Source organism: Microchirus variegatus (genome assembly GCF_963457635.1).
Source record: "Microchirus variegatus genome assembly, chromosome: 8".
NCBI lineage: Eukaryota > Metazoa > Chordata > Actinopteri > Pleuronectiformes > Soleidae > Microchirus > Microchirus variegatus.
In genome coordinates this window covers 13444101-13466396 of record NC_139809.1, presented here as the reverse complement: position 1 = coordinate 13466396, position 22296 = coordinate 13444101, and the positions used below count along the sequence as shown (strand labels likewise).

The 22296-nt window shown below is 39.3% G+C and overlaps 1 protein-coding gene across 1 annotated transcript in view; it reads left to right on the top strand.

Moving 5' to 3' along the window:
- cttnbp2 (cortactin binding protein 2) overlaps positions 1 to 22296 on the top strand; it is a 98375-nt gene that overhangs the window by 65212 nt on the left and 10867 nt on the right. The window contains exons 6-17 of the mRNA XM_083894056.1: positions 1599 to 1698; positions 3245 to 3398; positions 5634 to 5837; positions 7227 to 7344; positions 11236 to 11523; positions 15658 to 15753; positions 18014 to 18093; positions 18954 to 19040; positions 20127 to 20226; positions 20328 to 20489; positions 21585 to 21757; positions 21932 to 22110. Of these exons, the coding sequence (XP_083750182.1) occupies positions 1599 to 1698; positions 3245 to 3398; positions 5634 to 5837; positions 7227 to 7344; positions 11236 to 11523; positions 15658 to 15753; positions 18014 to 18093; positions 18954 to 19040; positions 20127 to 20226; positions 20328 to 20489; positions 21585 to 21757; positions 21932 to 22110 (1741 nt within the window). The remainder of the gene's footprint in view (positions 1 to 1598; positions 1699 to 3244; positions 3399 to 5633; positions 5838 to 7226; positions 7345 to 11235; positions 11524 to 15657; positions 15754 to 18013; positions 18094 to 18953; positions 19041 to 20126; positions 20227 to 20327; positions 20490 to 21584; positions 21758 to 21931; positions 22111 to 22296) is intronic.

Genomic DNA, 22296 nt, shown 5'->3' with positions numbered 1-22296 from the left:
TTATTTGGACAGCCCAAACAAAGCATTATCCCTAACCTTAACCTCTCCGCCGTTCAAATCTTAGCCCTAAACTTAGCCACTTCCTCAGGAATGAGGTTCTGCCCTCATTATGACCAGGCTTCAGTCTCCACGGGGGACGACTGGCCCTGTCAAGGTCATTGTTTATGCCAGGCTGGCCGCTCTCCTCCTCCGTCAGTGTCCTTGTTCTTTTTCTCCAGAGCCCCTCGTCTTTGTCTGATGTGATCACATTCAGCCCGGTGGGCGTCCGTTTAACTGTTATGAAACATAGCACAAACCTTGATACAGCGACAGAGTAATGAATTTATCTCAGCAAAGAGAGAAAACCAGGCTGCCGAACAGACCCTTAGGCTACATTGACACTACCTTTAGTTTCTGGTTGAAGTGCATGAATTCTGCACTGGATTTCTTGTCTTTAAAACTCTGGGGCAGCAGTTGAGTCTGGACGGGAAGAAACATCCTGATTTATTTAATCAGCCACAATTCAACCATGAATGAAAAGTTCATTTAAAGGTGCATTATGTAATAATAAATCTAAAGCAACTGGCCATAAACATATTCACCATTAACTAGGTGCTTACTAACATAGCATAGTATATAAGTAGCATACTACTTAGCATACTAGCTAATACATGCTTAATGATTACTGATAAAGGGCTAGCATGCTACTTATATATGTTAGTAAGCACCTAGTTTATGGTAAATATGTGTTACCTAATCTAAAGTGCTATCCAATATAATTAACAATCATTCAGCCCTAGCAGAGTGTAGCTCAAAGCTTCCCGCTAAAGGTGACACGCAAAGGATTTACAGCCAAACAAAACGCTAATTCTTTAGCTAAAGTGTTATTTGGTGACACTTTAGATTAGGGAACACATACTCACCATTAACTAGGTGCTTACTGACATAGCATAGCACATAAGTAGCATACTACTTAGCATACTAGCTAATACATGCTTAATGATTACTGATGAAGGGCTAGCATGCTAATTATATATGTTAGTAAGCACCTAGTTTATGGTGAATATATGTTCCTTAATCTAAAGTGTTATCCAATATTTATTAAAAATCATTCAGCCCTAGCAGAGCGTAGCTCAAAGCCTCCCGCTAAAGGTGACACACAAAGGATTTACAGCCAAAAAGAGGCTAATTCTTTAGCTAGCAGACGAGCAGTGAGTTACAGTAAAACCAGAGTTGATACTGCTCTGACATGTCAGCGACAAATAGCTCTATGAGCCAAGAATTGGCTCTAAAAGGACTTTGAAGGAGCCTCCCTGAGTAATGTAACGCCTGCATTGTGCTACATGTCTGTTTTCATTTGTACCGTGGCAACAATAGGCACGAAAGCTAACCGGCGTTAGCTAACAAGCTCGTCTGACATGGGTGTTTATCTGAAAAGACTCTCAATTGCATGATGGACCCTTTTAATAAGAGCAGTGTGTGATTGAAGGGGTTTTAACACAACCATTACCTTACCTACTACAGTATCCATGGCAACAACCGGTAACGGTGTACGTTTATGGCTGATTCACAGCAGTTGTTGATGATTTTGTGGCTCTTTTTCCTTCCGTCTCCGCCAGAGTGTGTGAAGCTGCTGCTGTTTTCGGGAACGCCTGCTGATGTTACTGATGAAAATGGATTCACGTCCTTGCACGTGGCTGCTGCCCACGGCCACAGCAGGTGAGCCACGCACCCACCCCCCCCAACCTAACACACACACACACACACATGCTGTCAAAGTGGAATCAATGCCAGGATTATCAAATCGCCGCGATGCAAACACAAGAGAGACATCGGCATCATCAACACATCCTCTCAGCTAAAGCAGAGCTCACTTCCGGCACTAACCCCGAGCTCACGATCAACAGACGTAATTGTCGTTGTCATAAACATCCTTGAAACAAACACACACAACAAACTAGTGATGATCAACAGCCTTCACTTGTTGATCATCACTAGTTTATCCTCTTCAAACGTCACCCCCGGTTTGAACCTTTTAATTATTAACGACATCTGTTCCTACAGTGCATTAACTGTCCGTACTGTTCCTCCTCGCATTGATCCTGATTTATTGTTGGGCTTAAGCACGAGCTTACAGTCGGAGGCTGTCAACTGCAGTGCTGTGTGTGTGTTACTGTCTACGTGTGTGTGTGTGTGTGTTTGTGTGTGTTTGCTAAAGCCACGATGCCCACGACCAGCTGCAGAATGTGCAGTGTTGTAATATCTGATCACGGTGTTATTTATAGAGCGGGGGATATCCAAAAGACACATTTAAAACAGCTGTTCGGCGTAAACCTGGATTTTTGTGAATTAGCCAGTGCATTTATTTACTCATCTACGTGTATGTATACTGTACATACGTGTGTATGCGCCACGTTAACGATGATGTGTGTATTGATCCTGAACAGCGACCTTAATACTTTCACTTCATAAAACAGCCGACAGCTGAAATATCTGCTGTTTCTTCAGCATCTGCAGACGTGTAACTGAGCCACGTACACACACACACACACACACCAGAGATCAGTATGAATTATTGCCTTAGTCCAGCTAAATCTGCCCGAAATTCTACCAAATCTGATTCCTCAATGTCAGACTAACTCGACCCAGATGATGTGACTCTGAATAGAATTGGACTCAAGTTTGCAGAAGAATAAAGAAACAGAGACAAAAATAAACTGGAAACTAGGGCTAGAATGAATGATTATTTTCATATGCAAATGAATCAAATTATTTCCTCCTTTCATTAATCCAGTACTTGTTTGGTTCGTAAAATATCAGAAAATGTTGAAAAATGTCAATCAGGGGTTCTCCAAACCTTGAAATGATGATGTCCACAAACCGAAAAGGGCTGCAACTAACAATTATTGTCATAATCGATCAATCTGGCGATTATTTTAGCGATTAATCGTGTAACATGGAGCAGAGAAACCAGAAAACATTCCTATTTAAGAAGCTGAAAAATCAGAAAACTTATTTTAATTATTGAACAAAAAACACTCAAACAGATGAATCAATTACCAAAATAGTTGACGATCAATTCAGTAATAGATTAATTGAATAACCTCTGCAGAAACCACAGACTCATCCCCAGTCGATTGAAGGCAGACGCCCTTTATTCAATAAATCTATGTCCCACTCGTGCTTGTATACTGAGACAAGAACAGTTGTTTTCACATGTGTGTAACATGTTATGAGCTAACTTCACCTCCTCCTCCTCCTCCAGCTGTGTGGAGGCGCTGCTGTCTGCAGGAGCTGCTGTGGATGTGCTGGCAGCAGAGGGGGCGCAGACCCCCCTCTTTCTGGCCTGTGAGGCGGGACAGCTGGACTGTGTCCGCGTCCTGCTGAGCGCCGGAGCTGACCGCTCACGCACCACAAAGGTCAGTCTGATCACAACCAGAGTTTAACACCAGGAAACGTATTTAAAGTTTAAAGTTTGTTGTTGTTATAATAAACCAGAAAAGGACGTAGCATCTCCAAGATTACACTTAAATAACAATATTTATGCAAGTATTTCAATAATAATATATGAAAGCACATTTGACTAATACATTTGCTGAATAAAAAAAAGTTTGTTTTATGTAGTTTATGTCGTACACAAACACATTTTTCCCCATGAAAGATGATGGTGAATCTTGGTTTATTTGGTAATGTGATTTTTTTTTTTTTGCTCATAAAATACATTTTGTTGTTGTTGTTGTGGTTATATTGTATATTTCAGATGTGTAACAGTGAAAATAAGTTGAAGTGTTTAATGTTAAATCTACAGAGGCCCTGAAGTGACAAATGCCGAAAAAAAAACCTCGAAATCTTGAGTTTTAAAGTTAAGTAAAAAAAATGACGGGAAAAAAACCAAAACATTTTTTTCAGCATTCTTTTGAAACTTGAGATATCGACTTTCAAACTCGAAATCTCGAGTTTAAAAAAAATGACGAAATTTCGTAAAAAAAAAAACAATTGTAATTTTTTTGAAACTTGATTTTTTTTTTCGTCATATTTTTTTACAATTATTTTTTCGTCATTTTTTTCCCTTAATGTCTCCGTATGGGCTCCGTATCAGTGTCTTAAAGGAAACGTTTCATTAAAAAATGTCATTAAAAAAAAATTTACAATTATTTTTCGTCTTTTTTTTTCTCATGTCACTTCGGGGCCTCCGTTTAAATCAGTGTCTTAAAAGTGAGTTAAAATGTATTATAAGTATTGAGAGGTGACATCTTCAGATGTAGATTTACATTTGATGTATATTTCCGATAACACAATGATTTGAAACTCCTGTTGACCTGGATCTATTTGCCAAAGACATTCTCTGAATATATTTACTTACAAACTCACGTTACTCTCACCGCTCTTTTTTTTTCACACTTAAACAGCTTTACATAAAACATTTAACTCCTCGCTGGTCTTTGTCGCTCTGCTCGGTGTGAAGCTCAGTGATGTATGAGCTTCCTGGGTCTCCTCGGTAACCATAGGGGGCTGTTGGTTGCCATGGCAGCATGTGATGAGACCCCGTCCCCTCACACACACACACACACACACATACACATATTTAGTTACCTGCTTTGTTCTACATTTAGCCCCGGCTTTCGCTGCAGAGGCAAAGAGCTGCCAACGTCTCTGTTGCACATCCGACCTCCTCAGCACGGAAGTATTTTTAGACGGCAGAAAATGTTGGCCACTGTGTCGACTTGGGTCAGACGTAATGATTTTACATAGATGAGGAGGAAGAGGAGGAGGAAGAGGAGGAGTTCTCATCCGGGTTAAAACACTACAGTCTGAATGTGCAGTACTTTCAGTTACAGTGTTTTTTTGTTTATTGGTGGTCATTTAGATTTAAATAGAATCTCACTGTAGGAGACCAGTGTGACCTCTTACAGTAGGAACTGACAACAAGTTGTTTTTGGGAACTATCTTCTTCTTCGTTGTTGTTTAACTACTGTTGGCTTCCCTAATGTTGCATTACTGTCTGCACTCATTGGCCATAACTTAACTGTTTGTAGGATTGAGGTCAACTGGGAATCTTTAAAGGGATAGATCTGACATACTTACTTACAGCTACTTGATTTGTTTGGTGGTTTATTTCAGTGTTAGACAGACTTTTTTTTGCAGTACGTTATCTACGTGGAGTCAAACCTACTTTTGACTCCACCTACCTGACCCAAACTTGCTGCAAATGAGGCAGCAGCTGATAGACAACTCCTGTGCCTGCCTTTTAGAAAAAAAACGTTGCTATTCTCGATGATCTTTGGTGCGGTAGAGTGATATTCAGCATGTTTATAATATACAAGAACATTGAGAATCTGTGGTTTAAGTTTGTGATGCTCATGTTTATGCTGCTTTATAAGAGAGTGGTCACTCATGTGTTGTTTAGCTTAATCCTTACACTTCAGAAAATGCATTTTAAATACTTTTACACTTAAAAAATACAGAGTTTCCCAAAATTCCTTCATTTCTTGTACATATATACAGTATATGATTAGTCTGGACAGAGTTCTACAAGATAATAACACTGTATTGACAAATTATATCAGTGTAAATGTGTGACACCAGTGTACGAACATAAAGTTGTAAAATACCTATAAGTGTATAATCAGTAGCTCCTCCTCCTCTTCCTGCAGGACGGCTGCACGGCTCTGCATGCAGTGGTGCGCTCGGGACACGTGGACACGCTGCGTCTGCTTCTCTGCCACCCGCCTGAGGGTGACCCCCCCACTGTGACCCCTGACCCCTGTGGCGCCCTGGCGCTGCCCGCTGCTCTGCTGAACCAGGCCAACAGTGACGGCTGGACTGCCGCTCACATGGCTGCTGCTCTGGGACTCAAGGTGAGACGGAGGAACATCGAGAGGATGGATTATTATTATGTTTATTGTGCACTGGACTGTAACACAGTAAATGAGTCGCTGCAAATTTTTAGTTAACGTTGAAAGATGGACTTTTTGTTTTTAAAATGAGTTTGTTTTCATACATTTTTTATAGAGGGTTTTAATTAGTTTTAATTAGGTTTTATTTTTTGTAAATGCTTAGTTTTATTTGAGTTTTTATTAGTTTTGGTGTTAGTTTTTGTTCTTTTGACATATTCAAGATTCAAAAGGTTCATAATAAGTATTATGTCACTAATACAATCTTTCAAAATTGCCGGCAGAGAAAAATAATATAAATAAATACACTTCATATGAACCCAAAAGGCTTATCTATTAAATTAATTTACAAAGCTAAAAACTAAGCACATTTTCACTACAATAAAATTCAAAAACTTTATTTTTTATTTTTATTTAGGATAATTAATATGTTAGTTTTCGTGATTTTGTTCGTTTTCGTTCATTTTAATGACCTTGTTTTGAAGCTGTACATCCGTTGGTTCTTGTACTGTTTTAAGCTTGTGCTTTTACTTTGAAAATGTTGTGTTTGCGACGTATACAACAGATTCAGATATTAATACTGTTTAGATTCATTTGACCTAGTGCTGTCAAACGTAAACGCACCAACGGGGTTTAACGGCGTCAACGTTAACGAACGACGTGTTTCCATGACGACTGACCGGAATAAGACGTGTGTGACGTCATGTTTACGTGACTTCCGGATTGTTAAAATAAGTCTGTAAAGTAACGTTAAACTTTAAAAACAGAGGCACGCGCTAACGGCGCTAAAAGGAGCTGATGCAGCTAACGGAGCTAATTGGTGAACAGTGCCTGGACTCCGGTGTCGCGGCACGCAAACATGACGTCATGCGTCTTTTCCCGATCAGTCGTCATGGAAACGCGCCATGCGTTAACGCGCGTTAACCTATTGCACAGCACTAATATGTCCGTCTGTTTTACTGGGAGCGTCGCAGCTTGTGTAGAAAATAGCGCAGTTGAATATCCTCAGTGTACCTTAATGAAGAAGTAAGATGTTGCCGTGATGTGACACATGGACATGGACTCAGGCCTTAATCTGCCACATCTTTCACAAAGATCCAGCCCTGGCATCAGTCTGGACAGTGACCTTGCTGACTGGAAACATTCCATTCAACTTAAAGAATGCAGGAGACGCCGGGGCCGAGACCAGAGATCAGAGCGTCTGCCTGGAATATAAATGAGCGACACTTATGTGCTTTGATAACTCACAAGCTAAAATAACTCTGTTACTCACACATGACAACACATGGGAAAATGTAATTGTTTTGTTCTCATATTGTTGTCTAATTGAGATCTGTGTGTGTGTGTGTGCAGGAGTGCCTGGAAGTTCTGTGCAGCCACAGTGAACAGGACATCCAGAGGAGAGATAAGTGCAATCGAACCATTCACGACGTGGCCACCGACGACTGCAAAGATCTACTTGAAAACCTCCGTGAGTGGCCTCCCTGTGTGTGTGTGTGTGTGTGTGTGTGTGTGTGTGTGTGTGTGTGTGTGTGTGTGTGTGTGTGTGTGTGTGTGTGTGTGTGTGTGTGTGTGTGTGTGTGTGTGTGTGTGTGTGTGTGTGTGTGTGAGTGTGTGTGTGTGCGTGCGTGCCTGTGGCCCAAAATGTCTCTGTCTCTCTGGCCAGAAAAACCACTAACATGATATCTGACATATTGGCTTTGTTCTGGGAAGGGATGCAATCAGGATTTAAAGGAGACATATGATGCAAAATCAACTTTTTAATCAATTTAAGCCTTGTATTTGGGACTCTGGAGGCTCTGAGTCGGCAAAGTGTGAAAAAAGATGACTCAGTCATGTTTTTGTGGTCCGCCTCAGTCTAAGTACAGTAGATAAAACACGCAATGTCTTCTTCTGCACTCATTGCTACGTCACAATGAGACATTCCTGGAATTGTTGTCTCGCGGAGCTCCGCTTTGTCCCTAAAAAACGCGAGAGTGCAGGTGAGGTCAATAGCATCCGGAAGAGCGGAAGTCCGCGAAGTGTTCTATTCTTGGCTGCACAGTGCAGCACAGAGTTCTACACAAACGTCCAGCCTCAGAGGATTTACATTTTATATATGACGGCAATGTGCCGGCGAGAGTCGGCAAACGATGCCTATTCCAAATGCTAACTGCTGTTAGCTGCCGGAGCCTCAGTGACGCTGACGTAGTTTCCTGTGTCTCATTTGCATATTTAAAGAGACAGGCACTCAAAAGCGAGCGTTCTGAACAGGGCTGTTTTGGCAGAGTGATTGAACGGCTGTGGTGCTTCATCCTCCAGGTATTTTGACCAAAGCATGTCACAGACATGTTCATTAGGACACCAGGGAACTAGAGAAATAGAGTATAATATGTCTACTTTAATGTTCTGTAGTCTAATCACAGACGAGGCTGATGTGAACGTTATAAAAGTGTAACCACCGCGACTCTCATTGCTCTCCGCGGTGCTTTCTTTATGTTGTGTGATTTGCTCGTGGGCGTGCTAATGATGTTTGTTTCATCAAACACGATCCACCGGAGTGGAGTCAAGACTCGGAGATAAGATTACATAAGATATAATCCTTTTATTAGTCCCAGTACAGAGATTTTTATTACGATATTACGGCGGCAAAGGAAACATAATCGGTGATGAACGTGCAGTTTAACATCATTACATCACAATGTAAATATTATGAGGATTACAAATAGAATGTAGAGACAGTGAGTCACCAGAATCTATACAGTGTGGGATTATTTAGAATATTGAACATGTTAAGTCGACTGTGAGAAGTTATATTCTGGCTGTGGGAAAAGAGACAGTCGAATTATTTCTAGAATATTTGAAAAAACACACGTATATAATTGCTTGAATCCTCCAGACTCACAATTTTGGTCCAGATATCAGCTGTTAATCAGGTGTGCTCTATTTAAAATTCTATTTTCCCGTAAATGTGAGCATAATTTACAAAACTATTTTCTTCTATTAAATAAAACCAGAAACTAGTTATGGAAACATGAACTCCAGAGGAAAATGTTAACATATGTCCCCCTTTTTCACCAAAATATCCAGGAACTTAATTTACCTGGTAATTTACTGGTAATCTGCGCGGTTTGCATTTCCACCACTCCTCAAAGATCCGGAAAATGGCAATGCAGCCGCACTGGCTTAAACAGAACACAGCCTTGGGGTCCAGGTGAAATTTCAGTGGAAACGTGCCAAGGTTTTTCAAAATCCTGGGTAAATGAGAAAAGTTTTCGCTGAGTTCTTTTTGTAACCAGTGGAGTCTCCTCCTGGTTGCTATCCAATATATATTTTTTTCCCTCCTATTTGCCTTCGGGAGGAACCTGGAAGACCAAGCCCATTTTTTTTAATATATGGTCTATGGCAGAGGTGTTAAAGTCAAATGACCATGGGGCCAATGAGCGTCTATGAGGCAATATGAGCTTAAAACTCCCACCACAATATTGCATCATGATATCACATTTAAGATATTTATGATGATATTTCACAGATTTCAAAGTAAAAGTGTTTGTTTTGTTCTGGAATGATGAAATAACATATTTATGATTGCAAAATAGATCTCGCAATATCAAAAACAGACCGAAGTGAAATGTAAAATGAAGTCAATAATAATGTGGACAACTGTAATTGAAACACTAAACAGTATCATTTTACATTTAATTCATATAATTATGGGATAATTACAGCCAAATGTCTTATTATTATTACCATTAATATAATAATGCGAGCAGATTTATCCAGTATTATATTGTGTGACCTCGGTGGCAGCTCTGCTTCAGCCTCATGATTTCACACTTTCCGTCTTTATGTCTGTGAGATGAGTTCATCTTTCTTTTGAACACTTCTATCTCTGTCATTCCTCATAATCTAACTCGTGTACTCACTGTTCCTGATCTGGGAACAGTTGGGCTGCTACTGCTGCTGCTGCTGAGCGATGACACAATCAGACAGGTGACAAAACAAATGCTGGATGTCTTCACGCTGAGGTCACCGTGTCCCTCAGTCACCGCTGTAACGACTCCATGAGTCTCACCAGTGTGTCAATCTGCAAATGTGGAATATTTGTCATCGTCTATTTATTTATCTGGGTTTGGTTTCTTCTTTCTCTCAGTTTGAAACCACAAAGTTACCCAGAATGTGAATATAGACAGAATATCTGTACTATTATATATATGTTATTATCTCTGTGTAAAACATGTGATATAGTAGGGCTTCCTGACTTGATTTGTGATATGCATTTTTGAGTGAGTTTGACTCAAATATTTATTTGTTTTGGATTTAACACAACATGTACACTCTTAGAAACAAAAGTGCTAAGTAGAACCATATAAGGGGCTTCAGCTTGTCCTAATAGGAGAACCCTTTTGGAGGATTCCACCAAGAACCCTTTTAGTAAAATACATTATTTTCCACAAAAATGTTCTATCTGGAACCAAAAATGGTGCTCCTACACTCTTAGTGATGAAAGTGCTAAGTAGAACCATATAAGATTCTTCAGCTTCTCCTCATAGGAGAACCCTTTTTCGCTCCAGGTAGAACCTTTTTATAAAGAAAACCCTTTTGGAGGGTTCCACCAAGAACCCTTTTAAAACCCTTTATTCAGGAAAGGGGTTTTAAAGGGTTCTCTGGATCAAAATGGTTCTCACTGGAACCATTAGTGTTACCAAGAACCCTTGAAAAACCCTTTCTTCAGGAACGGGTTTTTCAGAAGCAAATGGTTCCAGGTAGAACCTCAGCCCTTGTAGAAGGACCCTTATAGTAGTATATATATATAGTATAGTATAGTCATATTGTGGTTGTTACTGTTGTTTATTTATTGTAATTTCTTTTTAATCAGGAAAGAAATTGGAAAAATGCAAAATATTCTTTGCTAAATGTGTGATTATGATTTGGAAACAGTTGTTTATTGGTAAGAACACATGTTCTTTATTTCTTCTTCTCCTCGTGTCTTATCAATTCATCTGTTGGTTATTTTCCCAATTAATTATTTACTTATTATTTAAATTATTCAGTTTTAAAGATTCCTTTGCTTTACTGCATAAATAAACCAGAAAATATCCACATTTAAGGAGCTGAAAACCCAAGAGAGCATGTTTTAATTATGGCTGAAATTGAAATTTAAAGGCGCCATATGTAAGAATGTGGCTAAAAACGGTTACTACACTCAAATTCAAAATACCTCTTTGAGGTCTTTTAGGTTTTGTTTTCTCCGCCATTGTAGCTCAGACGTAACTGGCAACCCATGGTATTAGATGTATAGACACATAATATACTCGATTTCCTTACCTCTATTATATAAAAAAAGGACATAAATCAGCGTCGTAATTATCTTTCTCTGCAGACTCGTACCGCGTGCTGGTGCGTCTCCAGTGTTCTGGTGGAGGAGCCGGCTCCATGTGTCCGGTGGAGGCCCTGGAGGAGGAGGGGAAGTGGGGCAGCAGCGCTCAGCTGGTGCTGTGCACAGTGTCAGTGGAGCGCTCCACGCACTGGACTCAGCTGGACTCGGTCCTCGCCCGCGCCTTCACCTCCCACCTGCACCTCCTCTGTGGAGATCCTCAGACGGGAAGGGAGGAGGAGCAGCGCGCTCCGCTGGGCCTCGGTCCCACCAGTATCTCCACCGTCCTTATCGGTAAGAACACGTGTTCTACTTTATTGACCTATATGTTTTCCCAGGAGTTTGTTTGTGTGTTTGTCTGTTAGTTAGCAACATAACTCGAAAAGTCACAGACGGATTTAGATTACATGTTCAGGAAATGTCCGCAGTGGGACCAGGAACAAGTGATAACATTTTGGGCGTGATCCGTAGAATATTTCCAATGTGCCTGGACTGTTGTTTAAGCATAAATGGCAAATAAAAAACTTGAAACTTGAAACCTGAAACTAGATGCAGGTCCGTAGGTCTATGCTCTCCGAGTGCTTTTCTAGTTTATTTCCTGTTTTTCCTTTTTTCTCGTTATGTCTTATCGATTTATCTGTTTTCCAGATTCATCGTTTCCTTTTCAGAAAATATCCAAACCAAAATTATTCAGTTTTAAAGATTTCTTTGTTATATGGAGCAAAGAAAACAGAAAATATTCACATTTAAGGAGCTGGAAACTCATGTTTTAATTAAGGCCGAAGCAATTACTCGAATAATCGGTTATTAATCCATTACTATATTAATCGCCAACTATTTTGATGATCGATTCATCGGTTTAAGTGTTTTTTTTTAAAGAATATAATACTTATATAATAATACCTTTTTCTGATTTTTCAGGTTCTTAAATGTGATTATTTTCTGGGTCTTTTAGGGATGTGAATCTTTGGGTGTCTCACGATTCAATTCGATTCCGGTTCTTAGGTCACGATTCGATTCAAAAGCGATTCTCCATTCAAAAATTGATACAATGCATAGTGTGTTAAGGCAAATTATGGCATCAAAACAATGCAGTTAGTAAAAGAAAAACTTACTTACTGTACAAAAAAAATAACTTGCATAAATAAAAGCTCAGACTAGCTGACCTAGAAAAAGAAAATTTCTTCCCCCCTTCTTTGTTCCATGTAACATAGAAAGCATTAAAACTGTATAATTTTGCTTTGTGGACAACATTTTCAGACATTTTTACATGATTAATCGAGAAAATAATCGACGGATTAATGGATTGAGTTGCAGCCCTAGTTTTAATTATTAAGAAAACACTGAAATTGATAATCAAAATAGTTGATGATTGTGAATAACAGTATCTGCTGTACACATATGTGTGTTTTATGTATAAACAAACGTTTATACATGTTTTTCTTCACTCTGGCTCTTTCCATGTAGCCGTGGTTCAGCTCATTGTGACGCAGCAGGATCAGGTGCAGCAGATCATTGGCAGCAGTGTCTCCTCTGTCTGTGTTTGTCTTCTTTAATTGATGGACTTGCAGACAGAAGCTTATGTACAGTAACGTCATCTGCAGCCTTTTATGGATTTGTACGAGTGTGTGTGTGTGCTGTAAACAGCTGGTGTTGTTCACAGAGTGTGTGTGGGGGTGTTGCTGTATATTTCATGTGTTCTGTCAAAGTTATATAACAACATGTCTTTGAGGGTTGTTTTTTTATTTTTTTTAAATATAACGCCATTTGTAATTGATGTTGTGCTCTGTTCTGATGTTGTTACAACAATATTCAGAGGCTGACAATAATTACTGACAGTCATTTCATTATTATGTAGTCCTTTGTGTGATGTTGAATACAGTCTAAGCCTCATTAGACACAGCTCAAGGCTCAAAGAACTTTATCTGTTGTTATTATTATTATTATTATTATTACTTTGAGTCTTGTTATATAAGGCACTGACATAAAGTCAGTAATAAAACACCAATTTCACCATTTGCTGCTGAACACGAGCGTCTTTTCCAGCAGCAAGCAGGTTTGTTAACGACTCACTTTCCTGCACCAAAGTCCATAGAGAAAATCAGCGATTTTGCATCGAGCTACACAACAGTTGTTGCTCTACTCCTGCCTCTGTCACTAAGTTCAAATGTGCGTTTTTTTGGTCATGGAAGTGTTAAAAGAACTGTTGTTTAAATGAATGTAGTACACAAACTCACCCAAAGGGGGCAGCAGTTGACCGGCAACTCATGTTCCTCCTTCAGTTAAAATGGTTGATTTTCTCTATGGACTTTGGTGCAGGAGAGTGAAAGGTTTACAAAGTTAAGGATTGTGAACAAAATAATAGATTTTTGTTATTATATTCATTAAGAAATAGTTAAAAGTGCAATTCAAATAACTTTATGTATCCATTATTATGTCAGAACCCCTGATTATACTGTAAATACAGGTTCTTTAACATGGGAATTTGAACATTTATGAATAATGTCATATTTTGTTTCTGAAAACTCTTGAGTTTACGAGGTCCTGTATCCAATCCAGTCCAACTTTATTCGTCAAACACTTTAAAACAACCACAGTGCTGCACAGAATAATGAATAAAAGACATAAAACGATCACGCAAGGCAAATAAAACGCATCTAAAAAAAACAACTAAAATAAGTTTAAAGACATAAAACACGGGTGAAAGCAACAGCCATAAAATAAAATGCAATTAAAACAAATATATAATCACGGAACCAGGTTCTCCAACAATAATCCTGCCAATGATTAAGCAATTTGTTGTGTAATTTGTGTTGCGATGTCGGGGGTTATTCGTTGTCTGCGTAATTCAAACGCCGTAAAATGTATGTACAATCGATTCCATTAGGCAGAAAGTGAAGGTAAAATAATTAGACTTTGTACGATAGTTATACAAGTGTACGATCACCGGATGGTATGAATTATTGTTTTATATCATCACAGAATGAGCCGTTTTTGAGTGAAGTTTGAATCCAAGGGATCATTAAAATGAGCTGAAACATTTCAGGAAACACACGTGTTTATGTTGAAACGCTAAAATCTCATTTGCATTTGTGCTGGATGAGACGTGTGCACCTGCAGGTGTGTTCTGTCATGTTTGTTTTCTACCTTTGGTCATTATTTATTCATGGTCCGGGGCCTTTTGCTCATCAATGTTCATCATCTCTGTGTGTGACATTAGTCTGTGAATGAGCAATATACTGTGCAGTTAGTCGTGTGTGTGTGTGTGTGTGTGTGTGTGTTTGTTTCCTCCTGGACCTATAATGAATAATAATAATGAATATGTTAGAACATGTGGAAAGTGTTACGCGTATGTGTTCCTCCTGTTTGTCAGGAGGTGATCGCATGTCATCGTTGTGTGTTTGGTGCTCCGTGTGTGTTTGTGTGTTTTGGTTATGAAGACGATGAAAGCAATGACCAGCAGAGGATTGAATGCATAATGGATGAGTTGAGCGAAAGATGTCGTTTAGGAGAAGACGTTCCCTCCTTTATATCAGTCAGGATCAGACAGGAGACGCTGCTGCTGTCTGGGTTTGTGTCTGCAGTGTGTCTTGATCGTCTCGTGCCTCTATTTCACACTGTTTTTGAGTCAGTGTGTGTGTGTGTGTATGTTTGTCGCAGGCTTTTAGCTATAGGCATTTAGTTGTGATGGTTATGGTTGAGGTTAAGGCTCTAGTGGATACCTTAAGTCTGTCAACGTCCATTCTAAGAATGCTTTATAAGATGTGTGTTTGTGTCTGTCTATATGTATTTGTGAGGTCCTCACAGCTTTACAGGATTTTTTGAGGGTTAAGACGTTTATGATTAGCGATAGAATTAGGTTTAGGTTAAGGGTTCGGGTTAGTCATTACATATTATGTGATGATTAGGGACCTAAATCTGCGTCACATTATGGCGACTTGTCTTCCTCATGGGGACAAAAATCAAGTCCCCAAAATGTAAATTACTGCATTTTTAGGTGAAGACATGTTAGGTCTTCACCTAAGTTAGGATGAGGTCAGGATTAGGATTAAGGCCAGCAGTTATTATGGTTAAGGTTAGAGTGAAGTTTCCAGGAAATTAATTTAACGCAATGTTCTCTGAAGTCATGGGAACAAGTGTGTGTGTGTCCTCTTTGTGAGGACATTTTGTCTGGGTCCCACAACTTTAAAAGGGCTTTTTCAGGGTTGAGACCTTGTTTTACGGTTAGGGTTAGAATTAGTTTAGTTTAGGTAAGTTTAAGGCACTTAGTCTATGTCTATGACTTACTAAGATATAAAAGATGTGTGTGTATGTTACTCAGTTCTGTTCTGATGGTGCTTATCAATGAATTAACCTCATTTAATGCACTAATTTAAAGTGAAGTCATATTACCCTAACACGTTTGTGTCCCTGTCCTTAATCTCCCAGGTGACACTGAGTGGTTGCCAGGTCAGGAGCCGTCTTCATCTCCCTGGGACCTGGTCAGAAAACCTCTCAGCCAGTGCATCACCATCCGCCTCAAAGGTATGAAAGTGGCTGCTCAGCATCACTGAGGACACAAGATATTATTTGGGTGAAAGAGTCTTAACAAATCCCCTTTTTTCCACGATCTGCGGGACATTTTTAATCATGAAGTCCATCTAAAAACAAGCATACTGTACTTTAATTTGTGGCGATGTCTATTAGATTTCCTGTGTTTTAAGTCGTCAGGGAGTCACATGAGAGTCAGCCGCCCTCTGAAGTGAAGGCATGAAGAACACTCGGTTGCGGATGATTGAATTAACCTTGAAGCACGAGGTGTTTGTCCGTCGTCACGCACGGCAAGCGAAACAAGTGATGTCAGAGAGCTGCAGTCACACCATGCCTGTGATTCTTCAGAGGGAATTTAACCTGCCTTCTTTTTCGGTGGTTAGAAACATTTATGTCGTTCTTTGTTCAGTGTGGCAGTGATTTAGGGCAAGAAATATTGAAAAATACTGCAGAGAATACAGTTATAAAATGTCTTAAAAAATATTTCAAAACTGAGAACAACCTTGAAAGTCGAAATGTAGTAATAGAACATGTTGAGAACAAAGTTGAAATTACAAAATAACATTAGAATGTCAAAAATAGCATCGCAGTTTCTAAAAATAACATTGGAAATGTTGAGAAAAAAGTTGAAATGTCAAAAGATAGTGTTCAAATTTCAAAAAATTATATTAAAATGACAAAGGATAGTGTTCAATTTTCAAAAATAACATTAAAATGTCAAAAGATAGTGTTCGAATTTCAAAAAAGTATATTAAAATGACAAAAGATAGTGTTCAAATTTCAATTAATAACATTAAAATGTCAAAAGATAGTGTTCAAACTTCAAAAAATAGTATTAAAATGTCAAAAATAACCCTGAAATCTCAAAAATAACAATAAAATGTCAAAAAAAATTGTGTTGAAATGTCAAAAATTACATTAAAATGTCAAATAATAGTGTAGAAATCTGAAAAATAACATTGAAATTTCAAATAATAGTGTTCAAATGTTTAAAAAATAACAAAAATGTCAAATAATAGTGTTCAAATTTTTAAAAATAACATTAAATGTCAACAAATAGCATTGAAATGTTGAGAATACAGAAGCTCCGGCTCATTTTTAATCACAGTAAAAACCACATTATCATCGCCGTATGAGGTGAAGATATAACATTAGTGTGTGTGTGCGCGCGTGCGTGTGTGTGTATATACGGTCGGTGGTGAGACGAGGCAGTGTAGATCTTCTGTGGAGCGTTGACTCTGACTCATCTTTCTTTCTTTCTTTCTGCTGCTCTTGTCGTTGTTGTTGTTGTTGTTGTTGTTGCTGTTCCTTGAATTGCTTTATTTCTCGTCTCACTGAGTCCAGGGAGGGAAGGGAAAAAAAGACAATTATGTGTCACCATGAAAATCAGAGTGAGCAGCAGCCAACCTCCCCCTCTCTGCACCTCCTTTATTCACTCCATCATCAATTCATTTTTTACACTCTGTGTGTGTGTGTGTGTGTGTGTGTGTGTGTGTGTGTGTGTGTGTGTGTGTGTGTGTGTGTGTGTGTAGTCCTGTCTCAGTCGTCCGTATCGACGCGTCCGTGCTTCTGCCTCATGTCACTGTCTTTGGCAGAGCTTCAGTTTTCACTCAGTTCGTTCACTTGTTTCTCCCTCACAGGGATATAACTGAATATCACCACAGCAACAACACTACACATTACAATGTCAAAAAATAGCGTTGAAATCTCAAATATAACATTAAAATGTCAAAAAATAGTGTTCGAATTTAAAAAAAAAAAACATTATAATGTCAGAAAATAGCGTTGCAGTATAAACTATACAGAGAGGAGGACATTTTGGCTCGTCCTCACATCTTTAAAGGTCTTTTTGAGGATTAAGACCTAGTTTTAGGGTAACAATATGGTTACAGGGTTAGGGTTAGGTTTATGATTGTCCACACAAAGAAGTGTGTCTGTGTGTGAGTAAATCCTCTCAGCTGTTTTTCATCCTGCTCACTGATATAAAACATAAAGAGCTTGTTGTTGTTGTTGTTGTTGTGTAAATAACCTCACATGCTGCTCTTTCTCCTCTAATGAATCAAGCACTGTTTACATTCGCTCTGCTGTTAAGAAACGTACAGATATCAGAATATGACGTGTTTGAATGTGTCCTAAACTTGATGATAATAAACTTGTAAGATAAAGTGAATTTAAGGATTTGTGTGTGTGTGTGTGTGTGTGTGTGTGTGTGTGTGTGTGTGTGTGTGTGTGTGTGTGTGTGTGTGTGACACAGGTTTGTCTGAGTCATGTCTGGATGAGCTGGCCCTGGAATCTCTCTTCCCTCTGCCACTGCTGCACAACTACGTCCGCCTGGTAAATATACACAAACACACACACACACACACACACACACACACACACACACACACACACACACACACACACACACACACACATACACACACATGGATTGAGGGATTAGATGAATAAGATGTTGAATAATAAAATAGCAGGAAAAACCAGAGAACTGCAGCTCGAGAGTGTTAGTGATACAAGTAAAAGGAGGAGGCAGAGAAGAAAAGGTGAATCAGACTGCTCTCTGTCTCTCTTTTTCTTCTAACATCTACACTGCCCCCTGCTGGCCTTGTCTAAACAAGTGCAAAGAAAATTAACGCACCTGCAGCAGCAGTTTATCTAGATATTTATTCATTAAAAACAAGAGAATAACATCATCATCATCATCATGTGTTGTTCCAGCAGCTCTGCCTGTAAATATGTGAAGTTTTGCTTTAATGCTTTAATTGCTGTGGCAGGAAAATAATACTAACCTGTATAATGTCACTAATAATGTTTGAAATGCTGCTTTTTGTTATTTACCTCTATTAATTTTCTCTACAAAAGTCCCTGCCATTAATACCGTGACTCGTTTATTAATGAGTTAATAAACATCATATTGTGTTATTGTCGCTGTGTGACCTTCAAAGTGCAGCAGCAGCAGAAAAAACACCAAAAATCCCTTAAGTTAAAAGAAATAAGAAGTTGTGTGAAGTTGTGATGATAGTAAACACAGCTGTGGAGACTGATGAGGAGGCAGCACTTTATCTCATTATCACATCTCTTTCTCACTATGAACACATTTCCTCCCCCTGCTCTCTCTCTCTCTCTCTCTCTCTCTCTCTCTCTCTCTCTCTCTCTCTCTCTCTCTCTCTCTCTCTCTCTCTCTGTGTGTCCAGGTGGAACAGTATGGAAACCTCATCTTTCACGGCCTTGAAGGCAGCTGTCAGGAGTACGTCGCCCGTCTGGTTGCTCGCTGCATCAAAGTACGTTCACCTGGTCTGGGCTCTTTTGTCTTTTTTTTTCCCTCCACGGAGCTCCCCCTACAGTTTCAGAGAACATAATTTTACGACACCACCGTAAACATCCATCCATCGTCCACCTCCTTTATCCTCACTCTTGTAAAAACACTCTCCCCCCCCTTCCCTCTCCTGGCCATGTACATTTATTTTCAATGTTTTTCATGCTGGTCAGCATCCCTTTTTTAAGTTTTCTCTGCTTCCTTTTCACCAGCTCTGCCGTAAATGAACGTCTAAAAATAACTACAGCTGCAACTAGCGATTACTTTCATATCGATTAATCTGTCTATTTTTTATTCACGATGAATCCGTAAAATCTCAGGAAATTCTAAAAAAAAATGTGCCTGGAAACCTGGAAATGAAACCTGGAATAATGTCTTGTTTTGTCCACAAATGTCTGATGACTTCTTTGTTTATGTGGAGCAAAGAAACAAAGAAAATATTCACATTTAAGAAGCTAAAACAATCAGAAATCTTGTTTTAATCATGAAAAAAGCTTCAAACCGATTCACTGATGAATTGTTTCATCTTTAAAAATAACCCTGTTTCTGCCTTGATCTTATAGCCGGTACCTGGCCAGGGTTTATGTGTCGAATAGAATAGAATATCTTTAATTGAAATTGAGGTAGAAAAACCTTCACATCAGTGCAAAAAGACACAAAAAACGAGAGACAAACAAACGTGAAGCAGTTTGTGTTTATTTCCGCTCACAGGCAGCAGAAGGAAGTGGTGACAGTCCTCCAGTCTCCTCACAATTCAACCATCACAGTGACTCCAAATCTGTTAAATTAGGCTAAAAATCCTGCATAATTCTGCTTTAACACCGACACTGTAACAGTTATTTACAGTGTTGTTGTCTTGTGTTGTGTTGGCAGCAAATAAAAACATACCAGCAGCACAGAAGAGCTCGCTCTCGGCTCATTCATATTCTCCACCTGCTCCATTTTCTTGGCGCATAGTAGTAGTAGTAGTAGAAGATTCTCCTTTGTTTCCATGACAACGCGCTGCCTCTCTTCACTGATCTTCTCTCTCTCTCCTGCTTTCGTCTCGCAGTCGAAGCAGGAAGCAGGGGGGCTCGTCTGTGACGTGGTGAGGGTGGAGGTGGACGAGAGTCTGACCAAACAGCAGCTGCTGGACACCTTTATCAGCTGTGGTCAGTGTTTTTTTTGTCACGTTATGTTCTTACACATCTGGTTTGTTTCCTTCACCACACATGATGTCAGACTCTCACCTCCTCTACCTCGTCTTCCTCAGGTTTCCTGGTGCCAGCAGTGAGTTTGGAGGCGGGGCTTCCGCGCTGTGTGGTCATTCTGCTGGAGGGACTGGAGAAGGCTTCGTCTCTGACCGCTCTGCTGGGAGATCTGTGTCACAGTCTGGACAACAGAGGCTCCGCTTCACCACTGCTCCTCAACACTGGTACGTCTGCAGCCGTAGCCTGGAACTGACTAAAGAGACTGAAAGTATGTGGTTTACAAGCTTCGTTGTTCAGTAGGAAGAGACAGCAGTGAGTTTGGAGGCGGGGAACATATTTTATGAAATATTTCATCTGACATCGTTTTTTTCTTGGTGAGCCTTTGGTTGAGCGGCTAAAATCACAGCTCATGTGACCGCATTTCAGAAAACCTGAACTATCACTTTAAGTAGAAGATACAAATCCGACTACAAGATTTGTAGTGTGAGAGAAACTTCTTTTCAACTAATTAAAAAGGTTCTGTTGTTTCAGTGAGGTTTAGAGCCTAAATGATTGGTACATAAAGTGAGTGACAGTCAGAGCTTTTAAATAAAGAATAATAATCATAAATCTAAACAAAACATACATTTAGGTTTCCATATTATCATATTATCATAATTTTCAATTTTTGAAAAGTAGTTGCGCAGCAGAAAACGGGGAATGGATGTCACTCAGACTAAAGTAGCTAAAAGTTTGAAACTAGTGTGATCTTATGTGATTTTTCTGACGAAAATATGTCGACACAAATTAAAAAAAATGTCTCAATGTTTCTGAAAAAAATTTTTGGTCCAAAATTTGACATAAACATAATACTATACTATGTCATTCAAAATTTGACAATTAAGAAAAAAAAGAAGAAAACATTTGGTCCAAAATTTTACAAAAACATCATACTATACTATGTCGTCCAAAATTTGACAATTTATAAAAAAATATATAAATAAAATGTTGGTCCAAAATTTGACAAAAACGTCATACTATACTATGTATGTGGTTTTTTTTTATGTCGTTTTAAAATTTGACAATTAAAAAAATAAATTAAAAAAATAAATTTTGGGCCAAAATATTACAAAAATGTCATACTATATTATGTTGTCCAAAATTTGACAATTGAGAAAAAATATATAAATAACATGTCCAAAATTTCACAATTGTTTTGAAAAAAAAATGTCGGTCCAAAATTTGGCAAAATTTGACAAAAACGTCATACTATACTAAGTAGTTAAAAAAACTTAAACTAGTGGGATCTTATGTGATTTTCCCGTTTATTTGTCACTCAGGTCCCCACCATTTCTGCGAGGGCAGTTTCTTGATCGCCACGCTGTCGAAGCCCCGCCTGCAGGGATCGGAGCTCCGCCTCCAGCAGCATTTCCGCTGGGCGACTCTTCGCTGGGACCAGGAGCCGATGCACGGCCTGCTGGGAAGACACCTTCGCAGGAAGCTGCTCCTAAAGGTCAGTCTCAGGTTTCTGAAGCCATTGTTTTGCAAAACTCCAAAAAGACACTATTCTGGTAATAAATCTGCTAAATATTGTTTGAAAATAACCGTTTAATATGTCATAAACAACTGTGTTACTGTGCTATGACATTAAGGACTTCTTCCTTCCCTCCCTCTGTCCCTTCTCCAGATGGGTACCGGCATTTGGACAGCAGGTGGCGTCATGGAGCGCACGGTGCTGTGGGTGAGCCAGGTTTGGCAGCAGCTCAACGCCTGTCTGTCTCGCCTGGGCACCCATGAGGCTCTGCTGGGCCCACAGCTCTTCCTGTCCTGTCCTGTTCTTCCAAACAACACCCAGGCGGTGGTGAGGTGAGTGTGTGTGTGTTTGTGTGTGTGTGTGTGCAGCTCACAGTCACTCGCACACTTTCAATTGGAAGGCTGTGGGTTCAATTCCTGGATCTGCTAGTCTGTACAGTGGTATGCAAAAGTTTGGGCACCCCTGTAAATGTTCATGATTTTCCTTTATAAATCATTGGTCGTTTGGATAAGAAATTT